Raw genomic sequence first — 17022 nt, 5'->3', positions numbered from 1 at the left:
CTATTTTGGGCATTTGCCCAGAACATACTAATACTTCTGAGAGTGGACCCCTCTTTTCATAGCTATTACCTTATCTCCTGTATTTTACTTCCGACTTCTTTAGAAATTTCTCTCCATTATGTTAACACCTTGGAGCACAAGCAGTAAGTTTACACAATGTTTGGTGTTTTTCATTAAAAAAAACTGCCTCAGTACAATCTCAGATCATCTGTCATTGATATCAAATAAATAAGTGTTAGCATTTCATAAAGACTCTGTCAGCAGAAGCAAAATTGCATACTTTCAATGTAATGCATTCTTTTCCTCAGTAATATTTTTATGTTCAACTGATTTACATACCCTCCCTGCTATTTGCTTATTCAATTTCTTCTAAGCAAAATACATTTTTAGTAAATGTTTGTTTCTAAAAAATATAGACTTTTTATTGCTAAAATACTTCATCTCTAAATATAGAAATATTTACAAATTTGAGATGCTAATCAGTTTAGTGGCTACTTAGATACGGGAGTGATTTGGAAGACAACGGTGACATCATCCTATTTAATGTGCTATGAGATTAATAAATCCTCCATGTTCCCCAAACATGAATAAACTGAGAAGGCTAGGGGCGTCACGTGGGTATTTTTTTGGCCAAATCCAGTTGAAACCATCCTGTATCAGGAATAATAATGATAATAGCATTTTTTACTGTTCATGGTACTTTCCCTTACATTATCTAAGTAATAACTAACATTTCACAATCTGCTCAAGTATAAAATGCTAAAGCAGAGTTGCTCAGAAAATAACAAGGAATAAAAATCTCGTATTTCAGACCTGAGAAGGACTTACAGCTAAAATGGCATCCTTCTAAGGTACCTCAAAGATTATTTCCTCTTGCTATTTCTCCTCAGCTTAAAACTACTCTGATAGAGACATTATTTTACAAAGTAACAAAAGTAGCCTTTTTTTAAAAAAGCAGGAAATATGTTGGCTTCCCATTTTGTTTGCTTTGACCACACCAAAGATACCAGTAATCCTATTCTCCATTCATATATGGTGTAAAGAAGTGGTTCATCCTTCCTTCTTGGTAGAAGCTGATGCCGTTATAACTGAATGTGGAATGAGCCTGGGATATTATGAAATAGTTTGGCCTTTAGGTAAATAATTGTGATAGAGGTAGTGACCTGTGAGTTCTGAATCTGCAGAAGCTTTGTAAATATAAAGGATTTAAGGAACCTGGAAGACTGGTGAGGGAGGAGGGTAGTAATGGAGAACATTGAAAGGTACAAAATCTTTGAAGAAGAAAAGAACAAAGAATGAGGAGGGAGTTGTAGCTCAGGGGGTGTCAAGCCAGTGAGAAGACACATGGGGAGGTTTGGATTTGGGTTTTAGTTTTTTTCATCCTAACCTGACACTTTCAACATCACAGGGTTTCTCAGGATGAGATTCCCCCTGCTCTGTAACCCAACAGAGTTTTATTTTACCTACTTTGCCTTTAATTACTTGTCCTTCCAAAGGACTGGAAGGGTGGTCAGCTCAGCTACAGAGGGGTTCAAGGAAGACATCGAAAATTTTTGTTGTCATTTTTTCTATCATTTCCATTTCTCAATAAATCCCTCCCTAATCCTCTACTTAGAAACTCATTAATTAAGATTTAGGAAGAAAGGAAGACAAAAAAACAAAACAAAACAAAACAAAACCCAGTTTATCCAAACTAACAAACACATTGGTCAAGTCCAATTGTATATGCAGGATTCCGCACTCCTTGTACTCTCTCTGACAAGAAGGGAGGGAGGGAAATGTGTTCTTGTATCCAGGAGGGAAACTTCTAGATTGATAATTATTTCATGATAAGTCATTGTGTTAAATGGAAAGATCAAAGCTTCCTGTGGGCAGTAATTAATTATCACCCACATTTCTCCATGACTTTGGGGTTTACACTTTCCTTTCTTCATAAAGGATACATTTCTCAGTTCCTTGTCAGCTTTTTGAAGGAAGAACCTAGAGCTCAGAGAGAGGAAGCAGCTTGCTCATGGTCACATGGCTTGTAAGTGGTAGAGTCAGATTTGAGCTCCACTTGTCCAACTTCAAAGCCAGGGCTCTTTGCACTAGAGGAAGTTCCATGTAATTCCTAGATTACACTTTTCAAGTGAAGGCCACCTACCTGATTTTCAAGCCTTGTCTACTATCACCAAATGCCTTGTTCCAACTCTGTTCAGGAGACATGCACCCTGAAGCTATGAGAGGGAACAGTCACCACCACAGGATGGTGCAGAAAGGACTTGCCATTCCAGGATCTTTGGGGCATCTGTGTCCTGACCACAGATGGATGAAAAAGGTAGAAGACAACCAGAATTCCTTTTTGCAGAGGTAGCTGGGAGGCCAAAGGCAGAAATAGTGTAAAGGGATAACAATGGAAAGCATTTCCTTTCTTTAGTGGGAACCTACACAGGGTCAGGATGAGGGGTGAGCAGGAGTCATGACAAGTCAGGCTGACATACAAAGAGATACAACTGCTGGTGGCAGCACAAAGAATGTTAAAAAACAATAACAACAAAATCCAGACTGAACCAGAATGCTGGCATGTGTGAAATGCACAGTTAGAGTTGCTCATGTAGCTGGCCATGATCTCTGGGTTTTAGGGGTCAATCAACCCCAGCCTATTTATACTGTGGGGCCACAACTGTGATTCTATTGTACCCAGAAAATACAGAGCCAGCATACAGAGTAGAAAAGAGAGCAAAAACCCCGAGTGAGGGTAGGATGGGGCATAGTGACCAGCTCTCTTCCTGTCCAGCCCTCCATAAGCTGGTGGTATAAAGATACCCAAGAATTATCCCTTACCTCATGGAGTGTTACATGGGGAGTATTCCATTCAATTCAATAAACATTTATTAAGTACCTCATATGTGAAGAGCAGCATGGCACAGAAGACAGAGTCAGGAAGACCTAGGTTCAAACCCTACCTTTGATACCTATCAGGCAAGGTATTTAACCTCTCAGTAGTCCTCGAAAATGCTAAGAACATAAGATGCAGAGCAGATATAGATCTTCATTGAAAGACAGAATTCCATACTGAGACCTGCTTACACTGATGCGGCAACAAATCTGATAAAAAATACACACACATGCATGTATACATATACACACATACATGCATACATACATACATATATACATATGCACACACATATATGCTGGGCAGCTAGGTGGTACAGAGGATAGAGTGCCGGCCCTAAAGTCAGGAAGACCCCTAATTCAAATCTGATCTCAGACTAGCTGTGTGACCCTGAGCAAGTCACTTAACCTTGTTTGCTTCATTTTTTCCATCTGTAAAATGAGCTGGAGAAGGAAATGGCAAACTATGCCAGTATCTCTGCCAAGAAAAGCCCCCCAAAAAGGGTTGTGAAGAGTCAGGTATGACTAAAACGACTAAACAGCAACACAATACATACATGTATGTGTATATATATAAACATATTACATATGTTTGTATTATATATGTATGTATATGCAGATATAAGCACACATATATCCATATGTGTGTGTGTTTGTGCAGGGTGGCATAATAATAGTCAAGTAACTTCTAATTGGAAAGGCATAGGTGCGACAGGCTAGTCACCAAAGTCTGTGCTGGTTCAGCAAAGGGAGTGCCTGTACTGCCTTTGGGGTATTGGGGTACATGGGACAAGCCTAAGTTGTGACCTAATGACATCAGGAGGTGTTCACAGGTGTAGTCCATAGGTTGGGGTGGTAGGACATGCTCACAGGGAGTCAGGACAGATTTCCCCAACTCTGTGTAAGCCTGAGGAATACTTTCCTTCAAGGAAGGAAAAGTTTACATGGGCCTATTCCTTATTTGGGGGTTCATAGTAGGCATTTATGATGAGGCTGTACAGATAAAGTGAAAAGAGCACTCAATGGCTCAGAAATCAGAACTGGATTCAAATCCTGACCCCTCTGAGCCTCAGTCTCCTTATGTATAAAATTAGGGGGCTGAGCCTGTAAGATCCCTTACACCTCTAGCTATACAAACTTAGGATCATCTTATTTTGTTCCATTTCTTTTTAAACTACAAATGAAGACTCAAGAGAAGAAAATATATCATTTCACAGGTGGCTAAAAACAGAAATTTCATATTATAGTAGAATTTTTTGTGTGCTAACTTTATGGGAAGTCTGATAACATTTGTTATTTAAGATTTCACCTGTGGCAACGGATAATTCTCCAGTGTGCCTCAGAACCAAATACCTGCAAATTACTTAATTTCTAAAGTGAGGTGGAGCATAAAAATTACAACTGATATAGTAACTCAAAACAAATGAAGGACCTTCCATTTCACCTAAATTTTTATATTATCTGAACAGGCCTGTCACTGGGGGATTGTAATGAGTGTGAATATTTTGCCTCAGTGAGAAGAGAAAGGGGAATTTGAGGCTGATCAGCTTTAGTTATCTCTTTGGAACGGAGAGATTTCAGTAATTCCAAATTATTATGTTATAACATACTTGTAGTTAGAGCTGTTATTATAATGGAATGACCAGGGCTTTGCTCCAGGTACAGATATTTGAGGGTAGACTGTTTCTTCCTTACAGTAACTAACACCCCTGTACCCCACTTCACAGTCCTACAGAAAGCCACAGTGTGTCACAACTACGTCAAGACCACCCCACTCCCAGAGTCCAGTCTCTTAATGTCATTCTTTCTTCTATCCCCTTTTAGAGATATATGTTGGTACATCAAAGGGGACTGATGCCCCCTCTCCTGACATATCTGTGCCCATATTCACACTATACTTTGCCCTACTCTATTACAACACAGACACCCCCAACCTCAAACTGAATTTGTCTTAGGTACAAGAAGTCTTAGTTATGGCTTTGCTTATAGTTACTACCACACAATTTAGCATCTGAATAGTCCCTGTTTATTTTAGTCTTATCTCCCTAGCTAATTTGTAAGCTTTTGTTTGTAAGGGACTTTGACAACATGTGCTCTTTCTTTATTCCCCACAGTACTTGGCACAGAACTGAGCACACCCCAGTACTAAATAAATATTTTTGATTAATTGACATATTGCTTATAGGCCCATGTAAGATTTCACCTTCTCTTATGGACTTAAAGAGTAATTCCTATGTATATGGAATTCATCAAAAGCCTAAATTATAAGCCTTACTGAAAATCCCTGACCCTTAAAGGGGGTTAGAAGACTTAAAGACACCTTTCAATAAAACCACTCCTGACAAAACCATAATAAAGGCTAAGCAATTTAGTAGTTTCTTGAGAGTTATCAGGGCCTTGAGTTGACCCATCATCTTCAGAGTGAAGACATAGAAGATAGGTTTGACCAAGTCATCTTTTTTTTGAGTTAAAGGGGCAAGCTTTTTATATAGAAATAATGTGTGTCTCCCCTGCCATAGTAATTCACCTTCAGCTACAATTTTACCAATTACTTTCTCTTGAGCCTTTTCCAAAAATATTTCTCCTGAACATACCTAGTTTGTTCTCCTTCAGAAATAAGTCATTTATGTTTATGTGATATTATAGTATCATTTATGGCATATATATATAGATATATATTTCTCTCTAACAGGTACAAACTAACTCAATGCTGGAAATTTTTTTCTAACATTTTTCTCTCAAACCTTCTTCATCTGTCACCATGTTTTTATATATCATTCTTTCTATGAGTATTTCTCCCAGTCTTTTATCTCCTCTCAGCTCTCAGGCTTTCTGGCAGAATGCCTAGCTGAAGTAGATGCATTACGTAAGAAATCACAATTGGCATGTATATAGTATTTTAAGATTTACAAAGTGCTTTCCCAACAACAACTCTATGAAAGCAGCAGTGCAAGTATTATTCTCTACCCAATTTAGAGATGAGAAAACCAAGGATCAGAGAGGGTAAGTGACTTTTTCATCACCACAGAGCCAGTAAAAGTGTCAGAGTCAAGATTCACAGCCAAGTCTCCTGGTTCAAAGTCAAAATGAATACATCTTAATATAGACCAACACTTCATTTTTCTTGTATCTTTGAGGACTAAGTTGTTTTGCATTAGTGAAGCTTCCCCATTATATGCCAAAAATATTATTTTAGTTATTTTGAACATAGATATTATACACTAACATTTAGCACATAATACCTGCTTTTGGATCTTCTAAAAAATATATTGAATATAGTTTTAACCTCTTCTTGATGGCTTGAGACCATCATTTTTTCCTCCATTTATTTCTTTTGTTCTGATATTTACCCCCCTTTTAAAATAAACATCTGGTTTCTACAACTAATTTTGCATACATAATTTTGATGTTCATCTGTTTCAAGACTCCCGCATCTCTTCCCTTTTATCTGTTATCCCAAATTACTTGAATTACCTTAAATTGTTACTTTGCCTTTTAAATTTTATTTTAAAATTCCTTCTCCACTTTGAACCTTACTTTCACCCATCCAAATAACTATATAATTCAAAATCTTGCCTCTCTTCTTCCCAAGCCCTTAGCATAAGAAATATTCTTCTATGGTGCCCTTTTCCAAGAAGTTTTTCTTTAGTTTATCCACCTTTATAATTGTATCTCCTTATTATCTATTCTGAAGTCTGTTCTCCCATTCATGATATTGATATATTGATAAATAGATAGATAGAAAGATAGTGGATTGCAAATTAAGGGTTTCCTCTGACCTTCTCCTCACCCCCAGCCAGCTTGAATAACTTTCCATTTTGTTATCCTCTCCCCTCAAATATAGTGATTTGCTTCTAGGGGATTTAGGTCATGTAATATTATTTAATTCTCATTCCTTTGATTCCTGAATTATTAAGATTCCTTTAACTTTTTTTTACTTCTTAGATCCTTTTTGTCACTTGTTGATTTCTTTCTGTTCTTTCTTGTACTCACCCAATTTCTTTTTTTTTTAAATGATAGCCTGGAAACATGAAAAAAATCAATACACAAAAAAATCCTATCTGATTGTTATACATACTAAATTTCTTGTGTTACTTCTATTTGTAGAGCTCTGAGTACTTCACTTAACCTTTCTCAAGCTGTTTCTAAATTTGTAAAATTAAGGAGTTGGAATCCTGAATATCTTAAGACCCCTAATATAATTTTTTCATGGATGATTAGGCTCAAAACTGCAGGACTTGGGAGGGGGTGGTATATCATGAATTCCTTTCCTTTTTGAAATATACTGGAATGAAAATACTATTCCATTCTTTTCATAGATTACTCATAGCTGAAAAGTGGCCTTGGGTTTTTCAAATTGTTATTTCATAGCTGAAAACCTTGACCCAAATATGTTGTTTGACATTGACATTCCAAAATTTAACAGCTACATGCCTTGGAGTTTCAAGCATGGGTTTTTTCTCTGGCAGTGATCTGTAAACTCAATCAATAAGAACTTTATTGTTTATGTTCAAAAGGTCAGGTACTTTTCTTATACTTTTGCCTTCACTATAATATTCATTTTAAAAATATATCTTTTTTCTCTGAGACTGGCAATTTTTAAGTTATCCCTTTGCATATCATTTTCAAAATCATGCACTTCAGCCTGTATAGGATTGGTATTCATTTAAATATACTGTTCTTTGTTTCTCTTCTACCAAATTTTTGTCCACTTCTATATTTTGAGTTTTTTTCCATTGTGAATTTGAAGTTGTCTACTTTGTTGTTTGTCTTCGTTAATTCATATTTAAGAGCTCTGGTTTCCAATCTAATTGACATTTTAATGTCTCACTTAAAAGTATATTTCTTAGAACCAATCTGGTGTCTCTTGTGCTGTGTTCTCAGAATTTTACTTTTCATGGAAGGTGTTTGGTTTATTTTTCCTCCTATCATAATATTTACTTAAACTAGTATGTATTTTTTGAATTATTTTCTCAGTTTTCACTCTGCTTTTTACCCTTTCATGTTATGATTTTCACTGTTGGTTTTTCTTCTTGGATGCTATACTTTCTCAAACTTTGTGTCTTTTAAATTTTTTTTCTGTATTCCCAGTAACTTATCTCTGGCTTTCCTATTCACCCTTTTGTTCCCACCCTTCCCTTTCATCTCTGTGACCTGCTTTTTCTTGCACAACCTCTGCAGCCAGACATGCTCAGCCTCCTAATTTAGGGACTATGGGAGTCCAGCTGTTTGCCTGCCTGGATTAAATTTTGTGGGAAAAAGATTATCCCTTACTAGGTTTTTAGTCCTCTTTTCCTAACTGGCTACATCCTGTCATATCTTCCATTCCCATACCTGCCCTTGACAGTTGTGTTGTTTCTGTTACATTGTGGCAGAACAGAATCAATGTCATCATTGTCGTCTTCGTCGTCTTTGTCGTCTTCTTCTTCTTCTTCTTCTTCTTCTTCTTCTTCTAATTCTTCCTGCTTTCTTCTTTTTCCCCCTCCTCCTTCTCCTCCTCCTCCTCCTCCTTCTGTAAGGTTGGAGAGGTATGAGGAATACTCTTACTCCATCATCTTGGTAACCGTGTGACCAAGATTATCACTACAAACATCATTTTAAGTGAGTAATAATAGGAAACTTGATTATAAAATAGTCAGAATAGTTTCCATGTGATTTTTGTTCAATTAATTGGTAAACATTTATCAATTGTCAAACGAATATTAATAGATTGACAAGCAAGTGTTCTTTTCTGTATCATAGACCCCTTTGGTAGTTTGGTGAAGCTTGTGGAACACTTCTCAGAAGAATGTTGTTTCAAAATGGATAAAATTTTAAAAAATAAAATTACACATTGGCATATAGTTATCACAATATATATTTTTAAAATTGCAGATCTCAGGTTAAGAGCTTCTGGTCTAGGATTATTTGCCTAGTGTCCACTGCTGTGCTTTTTCAGATGCATGTATCTGTTTTCTATAGCTATCTTTCTCCTTCCTGATTGTCAGGCTATTAACGGCCACACTTGGTACTGTGCCTGCCTGCAGTAGGATCACTGTGCCACAATTTAACTTGTTACTACTTTTCTCCTGTTGGTAAAGAGACCAAATTAACCATAGAATCTCAGAATTGGAAAGTAGCTTGAAGGCCATCTAATCCAACAAGTAACTGAGCAGGATTCTAGTCTCCAAACTCTGAGGAATCTTCCAAGGTAGCCTATTCTACTTTTACTAGAGCTCTAATCAATAGTATTTTTTTTCTTACATGGAACTAAAGTTTAACTTTCTGTAACTTCCACCCATTGCTCCCAGTTATTTACTATCTTCTGAGGCTAAACAGAATTTTGAATTCTTCCATATAATAGTGCTTCAGGTACTTGAAGGCAACTATTGTAACCCTCCCATTACTCTTATTCAGTTAAACATCCAAAGTTTCTCTAATTGATCTTCCTGTGAGATAATCTAAAACACTCCCCCTCCCCCATCATCCCTCTCCACATGCATTTGAGCTTGTGTCTTTTTTAAAATGTAGTATTCAGATCTGAACATCACATTCCAAATGTGATATGAACATATTTGGGGAGGTGGGATTAGGCGGAGGCCTTGGTATCACATAGTTGACCCATTAATCTTGCAGGCTACCAAAATCTTTAGATCATTTACACATAACTATTGCCTATCCCATCCTATGTCCCTTATTTGCAAAATTAATTTATTTGAACCCAAGGACTCTACATTTATCTATTAAAATTTCATCTTGTAAATTTGGTCCATTTTTCTAGTCCATCCAGATTTTCTTGGTTCCTAAGTCTGTGATCAAATATATTGACATTTTTGCCTAATTTAATGTCATCTTCAAATTCGATATCTTCTCTTCCTCAAGTCATTGATAAAAATCAGGACATGGCCAACTCTTCTCTTGAAACCACTGCATTAATATCAGCTCCTTAACAACTAATTACTTTTGGGGTCTGGGCATTCAAACAGTTCTGAATCAATTTAAATTTACCCATCCAAAAGTATACCATGAGATATTTTTCTTGAATCTAGATAATCTACTATGTATAATAATCCTGTGATCTTACAGTCTAATAATCCTGTTTAAAAAAGGAAAGAAGCTCAATTTATCATGATCATATCCTAGAGTGCAGGTACTTTCAGGGTTTGGGGAACAAAGATCTCTTGCTCAGAGGCTCACCACAGATGCCAGGAATTTAATAATTGCAAGGAAAAAAAAGTTTTACAGAGTTTGAAGTCATATCTGCCATGTAGTCCCACTCGGGGTCCTGAACACTGATCTCTGGTGTACAAAGCATGAATCTACAACCCAAAAGGGAATGTTCCTAATCTTTCTGGTCAAAGGCCAGAATTGAGTGATTTACTTCTTTCTTTGGTGCTAACACCTATTATAGTTTCACTAGAGGAAAAAGTGTCCACAGTGATACTGTCAACTAGTTCAGGTTCCTTGTTGCAATGGTAATTCAGCAGTTTCCTAGACCAAGGAAGGATGGGCTTTTTCCCTGCTTTTAGCTAAGCAGGGACACACATAATTCAATAACTTTATCATTATTAAATGATAAGATATATGTATATTAAGATTAATTATAACATGAAACCAACTCTATACAGGATCTTTAACAAAATATGTACTAGATATTTTTATCAGTGATAGACACAATAAAATACAAAACTGATTAGAGAACAGCACATACATATACATAAAAGTATATGAAAATCAATCCTTGGTACAAAATAGGATTCAGGAGTAAGAATACATTTCCAAGTAAAGTTTAGCTGATCACTTCTCCGCAAGCATAAGCACCAGTTCATGTCCTAAGTACATGATTTTGCCCCACTGAGACAGAATATATTCGACTCTGAGTATACAGAGTGTATCCCAAAGTAAGCCATTTGCCTTTCTCCAATCCTGCAAAAACCTTTCCTATTCTCCATAATTTCAATTTCAATCACCTTGATTGAGTAAACATTTGTTAAACTCCTCTTATGTTCAAAGTTCTACAAAGTTAAAAACAAAGCAGCTCTAGCCCTCACAGAGCATTATTCTACTGTGTACAACATGTACCACTATATGTAAATACAAGGTCACTTGAGAATGGAGGGGGGATCGGGGCATTAATAGAAGATTTTATGAAAGAGGTTCTATCTTGGCTGAGCCTTGAAGGTTTCTGGCTGTGAAGGTGAGGGGAGCGTAGTCTGAGAGTGGAGGATGGCTTCTGTGACTCCCTGGATGGGGGAGATAGTATGTGGAGTCCAAGCAGCAGGCAGCAATCCAGTTTGGCTTAGATATAGAGTATGTGAAAGGGAGTAATGTAAAATAAGTTGGAAGTGTTGATAGGAACCATATTGTGGAGGGTCTTAAATGTCAGACCATGAAGTTTTTATTTTATACCATGGGATTCTACTTATTCTTTCTCTGAACTGCTTGAAATTATCTCTCTTAAAATCTAGGATTTGTGACAGGCTGTGCACTGCCTTCTTCTTTATCATATATTCTAAAATAGAATGGCCACTTTCCTCCCAAGGTTCCCATCATTACTAATTCAGCAACCATTTCCTCCTTATTGATCCAAATTATGTCCTCAGTAGCACTTCTCTGTCACTTCCAACTTTTGAAGACTAGCCAATTTGTGTAAGGGCCTTTCCAATGAGCAAAGCCCTTGGCCTCTAAACATATATTCCTGATCATCAAACTTGCCTGGTAAATGATCTCTGGATGGATAGACGTTATTACGTAGACTATAAATTATTTTTTTTAAGTCAGCAATACTATCAATGCAATTGGACAGTTCTAATCCAAATTGTGCCTTTTTTTAGTCTAAAAAAAAGAATTATCTGAAATTATATTGAGCCTTATGTGCAAGAATTTGACAGTTTTTGGCTTAGGTGATTGTTAAATACTTGTTATAGAATCAGAATTAGACCTGAAATAACTCACTCAATGGATAACTACCGATCACTTGATTCACAACTATGACCACTGTACTAGTCGCAACTATGGATTTCATATTTCAGGGTCCAAAGGCAGAATCTCCATTTTTCTATGAATGCCCCTATCAATCTCTATAATTTGTAATATGGGAAACCTGATGAACTCCTTGATATAACAAACAGATGTCATAATCCGTTTTACCCTGCCTATAAATCAGTCAACAAACACTTAAGTGCCTACTATGTACCAAACAGTCCTGTTTCTTATTGTTCACTCACAACCCAAATAACCTCCATTTGAGTCAGCCTCACTGCTCTCCGCAAAATGTACTTTTTATGTGCACCTAGAGATGACATTTTAAAGTAAGAATTGTTTATCTAAATCTTCTCTGCCAAAACCATAATTATAACACAATGATAATAATAATTATCATTATTAGAGCTAGCATTTATATAATGCTTTTAGATTGGCAAAGTGCTTTACAAATGTTATCTCATGCTCACAACCTTATAAATAAATACTATCTCATCCTCACAACAACCTTACTGCTATTGTTATAGCAAATCGGCATTTTTTTATCTTTTAATATAGATGAAGGAAATGATTTTAAGGTTCCAAACAATATTCTGGCACAGAGTTATGGTGTGTGTTGCTGCTACGGTCCCCAGGGCTTGAGTAGTGGTCCTAGTTTTCTTTAGTCATTCAAGATTAAAAATATGTTTATGGAATGGAGTATGGTCAACACCTCCCCCATGGGAAGGACTTATTTTGGATTCTGAGATGTGGATAGAAGGCTAACCTTGGTGTCCTGTGAGCTGTTGCAATTTCAGGCAGGCGTTTAACATACCACTAACCAGGGAGTATGACAATGTAAGTGACAGTCCTCTCCATTCTATCACAGTCTTTATTACTATGTCTCCAATAATTTGTTCATGATTTTATTACTGTTGTCAATAGTAATTATAATAATAATACATTTGCTAGAACTTTATATTTTATAGAAAACTGTTCTATAAAGGTTCTAAAGCTCCTGCTTAGAATTCACTTTGATTTAACTAAATCTTGCTCTTCCTTCAAGGTCTAGCTCAGTCCTATCTCCTTCACAAGATCCTACATGGCTACTTCATCCCCTGGCTCCAAACTCTTTTACCACTCATAGTTAGCCCTAGATAATATACTACTTCTGACTATTACTTTGTCATGTTTGTACATCTTGTCATTTAGTTTGGACCATAAATTCCTCAAACTTGTTTTGTGTAGGTGGAATAGAAAGGTATTTCAGGGTACTATTTAAAAAACTTGGTTTCAGAAAGAGCTCTAGTCAGCTTCCCTAGAATTCTCTCTTTCTACGTATCCAAATCCTATCCCTCCTTAATGATCTCCCTCAAATCCAACTTTTCTATCCCTTATGATACCCAACATAGTACTGAGTACAGGGGAGATGTTAGATGTGAATTCTTTTTTACTAAGTTCATACAATCCATTCAGTCAGCAGATTGAACGCTACAGTGCAGGGGGTATTGTCCCTGACTGAATGAATGTATGAATGAATGAGTGAACAAATGTCATTGAACTCATTCAAGAAGTATTTCTAGAGCATTTCCACTATGTGAGGTACAAAGGGAATAAAGAAACAAATTAAGGCCTGATGCTGTGCATGTTAACTATGAAAACTGACATGAGAGAAGTAGTGTTAAAGATATTATTTAAATTTATATGATCAAAAATAAGATGAGCCAGTCATGTACTAAGAGTGAGAAACAATTGATAGACAACCCAAATAATGCATTGGCACCTCAAAGAGATTAAATTAACAAAAGCATTTGTTGTGTAGATTCTATACAAAGGATTTGTGAGAAAATATGGACAAGAATCCCACAGGATCAGAAGGCACAGAGACTTTGCAGCAGGACCCTGGAAGGAGAGCCTATCATATACAGAGTTTTCAAACTACCAGAGTGATGGGATAATCCCTCTTGAACAGCTTTTCTAACAAAACATTAATGTGTTTGTTAATCCAAATTGCTTCTACTCTTCCTCAGTGAGGACATTTTTCATTTGCCATTTTTTTCTCCATATTTAAAGGCTCATTTAAATGATCAGGCTTCCAACTTACACACACGATTATACATCTCTGTCCAAGGGCTTAGGTCTCGAAATATTATCTATTTCTTCATGATGACGATACTACACAGTAAAGGAAACTGACTATATACTGTACTTGGTCAGCTTCTTCAGGAAGTGAAAACATCTCTTATGCGGACACAGTGACCCAGAACATTGATTAGCTGCTAGTTTCATCAAATTGATGTTCATGGTGTCAACAAGTTACATAGCTTAAGGGAAGTTCTTATTCAATATATATTTATCAGGGATATATATTTTTTGTTCATTTCTAATTTGGGTTCAGCTGTTACTACTTCAGTAATTTTAATTTTGTTATGTTGAAGATGAGACCGATTTATATTGGAAAATAATAGAAAATCCAATACAGGAGAAGTAGAATAAATATTTTTATCCTAGCATGTTCTTTACCTTAGGCTTAACCAGAAATCTAAGTGAGATTAGATTATTGAAGAGCTCAAATAGAAAGAATAGCTCTTTTCTGGTTTAAAAACAATTCATGATTAAAGGAAAAAACAAGAATATAGCTAAAGCTTAATTTTTTATTATATTAAAGTCTCAGTCTATAATGGAATACCACATAAGCAGTATACGTGGGTTAGAGGGTATTGTGTTTCTTAGGTAGCTCTAACTATGTAGCAGCTTAATAAATTTAAAAGGGTAATGAGTACATTTTTAATTAAGGAATCAAGTGTAATTATGGCTTCTTGTTCTGACCTGTGTGGGTCAGCAATAATTGATGTCTGGGAGAGAATCAAAGACTGGTTAGTAGATGGAATGGGTCAGACCCAGATAACCCCTTCTACTCTCACTGCAGGGACCATTTAGATAAGATGCAGCAGCCCAGAAGAGCCTTATAACAGAGTCTTGCTCCCACATTTATAAAATGTAAAGGTTAAATACTAGTCTTAGACTGGTTATGATTTTTGTCCTGGTTGTGATTTGGGGGCTCACAAGACTAGTGGCTAATAAAAAGGGTACAGCTGAAGTTTGCTACCCATTCCCCAGTAAATCCAAGGGAAAGTCTTTCCTAAGAGCAACATTTATTCTTAGAATTTATGCATTTTAATTGCATTTCAGTTTTATAGCATTTCTCGTGGGTTTACTGTTTCAGCCAGCCTTTTAACTGTATTTTCTACTTGAGTCCTTCTCCCAAAATCTCCCATTTTCCAAGAGAAAAAAAAATCATCCAATGACACCATAACCTCTCATCTGTCAATAAATCCAACAACTCTGTTACCGAAGAATAAATATGGTAATTTTGATGAGCAACTCTATATGGTTAGTGTCATGTTTTCTGCTTACCTGAGTATGAAAAATTTTGCATTAAATCATATCTCCCATGTTTTTTGCTGTGTGTGTATGGTTTGCTGCTGTTGTGTTATTAGAATCTAGGTGTTAAAAATATTGACTAGGTCATTAATTTTAAAAAATACTGTTGGAATATTGACTTTTTCCACATTAAATGACAGTAACATTAAATGTTTTGTTGCCTGCTTTAGGAACTTTAATACCAGTTTTATCTTATAAATAACATAAAATTGTGAATAATGCAATTTATGAACAGGGGCATTGCTTTTTGGGCAAGGTATCATACATTTATGGGCACCATTTATTTCAGTGTGACATATTAGGTCTATCTAAGCTAAGCTGGTAAATGAACAATTCATTGCTTCTGACATGTTTGTGTGTGTGTGTTTTTTTTCTTTCATTTTTTTAAGTGAACTGCCTCATTCACCTCAAAACCTCCTGGCTAGCCTGAATTCTTCCCACAGCCGCACCGTGGTGCTCTCCTGGGTTCGGCCCTTTGATGGAAACAGTCCTGTGCTTTATTACATTGTGGAGCTGTCTGAGAACAGTAAGTAGAGAAAAAAAAATAGCCATCTTGGAAAATGATCAGAATTCTTTTTGAACTTTTAAAATCCTTAACCTTTACCATAGACTGTAGACACAGGAACAAGGGACAAGATATTACTCTACTTGAAGGTCCTTGAATTCAAACTTGAATTAAAAGCTAGTTGCTGCTTAAGAAAAGGTAAAAAGAGATCACAGTACCTGTTAAAGGAAACAGAAAATAATAACAGGAAGGGACAGATGTCAGAGAATGGACAGAGTTGAGGCCCAGCAGGATTGCCGTCTATCCAGTTCTGTTTTTCCTAAACAAAAATTCCTGGCATGGGTAAAAACCATGAAAGGAAAAAGAAAAAATAAATAACATCATGGGCCTCGGGCATGCTCTGGATAATGAGAGCTATTGAGGAGTTTTCCTGTACATATTCTGCTCCCCCTTTAATACCAGAAGAATTAGCAAGGAGACAAAGAGAACATTGCTAAAGGTTGAAACTATTCATTAATATAACCCTCTTTTGGAGGTGTGAGGGGATTTTTGTGGATTTTATTTATCTATGCAATTCATGACTACAATTACCATGGATAAATTGAGAACTGACTATAACCTATTTGGAGAGTTGAGCTGATGAATAGCTAGCTGATGGTACTAAATAATAATAATTATTATAATGATGATGATGATCTCCTGGGCTTCATTGAACTATTAAAAACAATAATAAGTAACAAAGTTCATGTATATATAGCTCTTTGAAGCTTGCAAAGTACTTTCCTTACAACAGTCATAATAGATAGGGAATGCATGTATAATGACCCCCATTTTATATATGAGGGCCCTGAATAGAACCCGGAGTGGTCAGGTGGCTTTCCCATGGTCAAAGAGCTAATGAGCATAAAACTCAAGACTCAGACCCAGGCCATCAAATTCCAGGCCCTATACCCTTCCCTCTATATCACAATGCTCAATCTGGATGTTTTCAGGGATATAACCCTTTAAACAAAAATCTGGATGTTTTCAAGGATATAACCCCTTAAACAAAAATTCAGTGGCACTCTTACAATTAAATATTTTTTTTACATAAATGCTTGCTAATAATAGAACCAAATTGTTGTTATTCAGTCATTTCAGTCATATCCAGCTCTTCGTGACCCTATTTGGGATTTTCTTGGCAAAGATACTGAAGTGGTTTGCCATTTCCTTCTCCAGTTCATTTTACAGAAGAGGAAACTGAGGCAAACAGGGTT

The 17022-nt window shown here is 36.3% G+C and overlaps 1 protein-coding gene across 2 annotated transcripts in view; it reads left to right on the top strand.

Annotated features, from left to right (window-relative positions):
• SDK1 (sidekick cell adhesion molecule 1) overlaps window positions 1-17022 on the top strand; it is a 1168267-nt gene that overhangs the window by 824493 nt on the left and 326752 nt on the right. For both annotated transcript variants that reach the window (XM_036741470.1, XM_036741469.1), the window contains one exon: window positions 15651-15787. In XM_036741470.1, coding sequence (XP_036597365.1) covers window positions 15651-15787 — 137 coding nt within the window. The remainder of the gene's footprint in view (window positions 1-15650; window positions 15788-17022) is intronic.

Source organism: Trichosurus vulpecula, chromosome 1 (genome assembly GCF_011100635.1).
Source record: "Trichosurus vulpecula isolate mTriVul1 chromosome 1, mTriVul1.pri, whole genome shotgun sequence".
Taxonomy (NCBI): domain Eukaryota; kingdom Metazoa; phylum Chordata; class Mammalia; order Diprotodontia; family Phalangeridae; genus Trichosurus; species Trichosurus vulpecula.
Note: the sequence above shows the minus strand (reverse complement) of the source record. Positions and strands in the feature narration are given on the sequence as shown.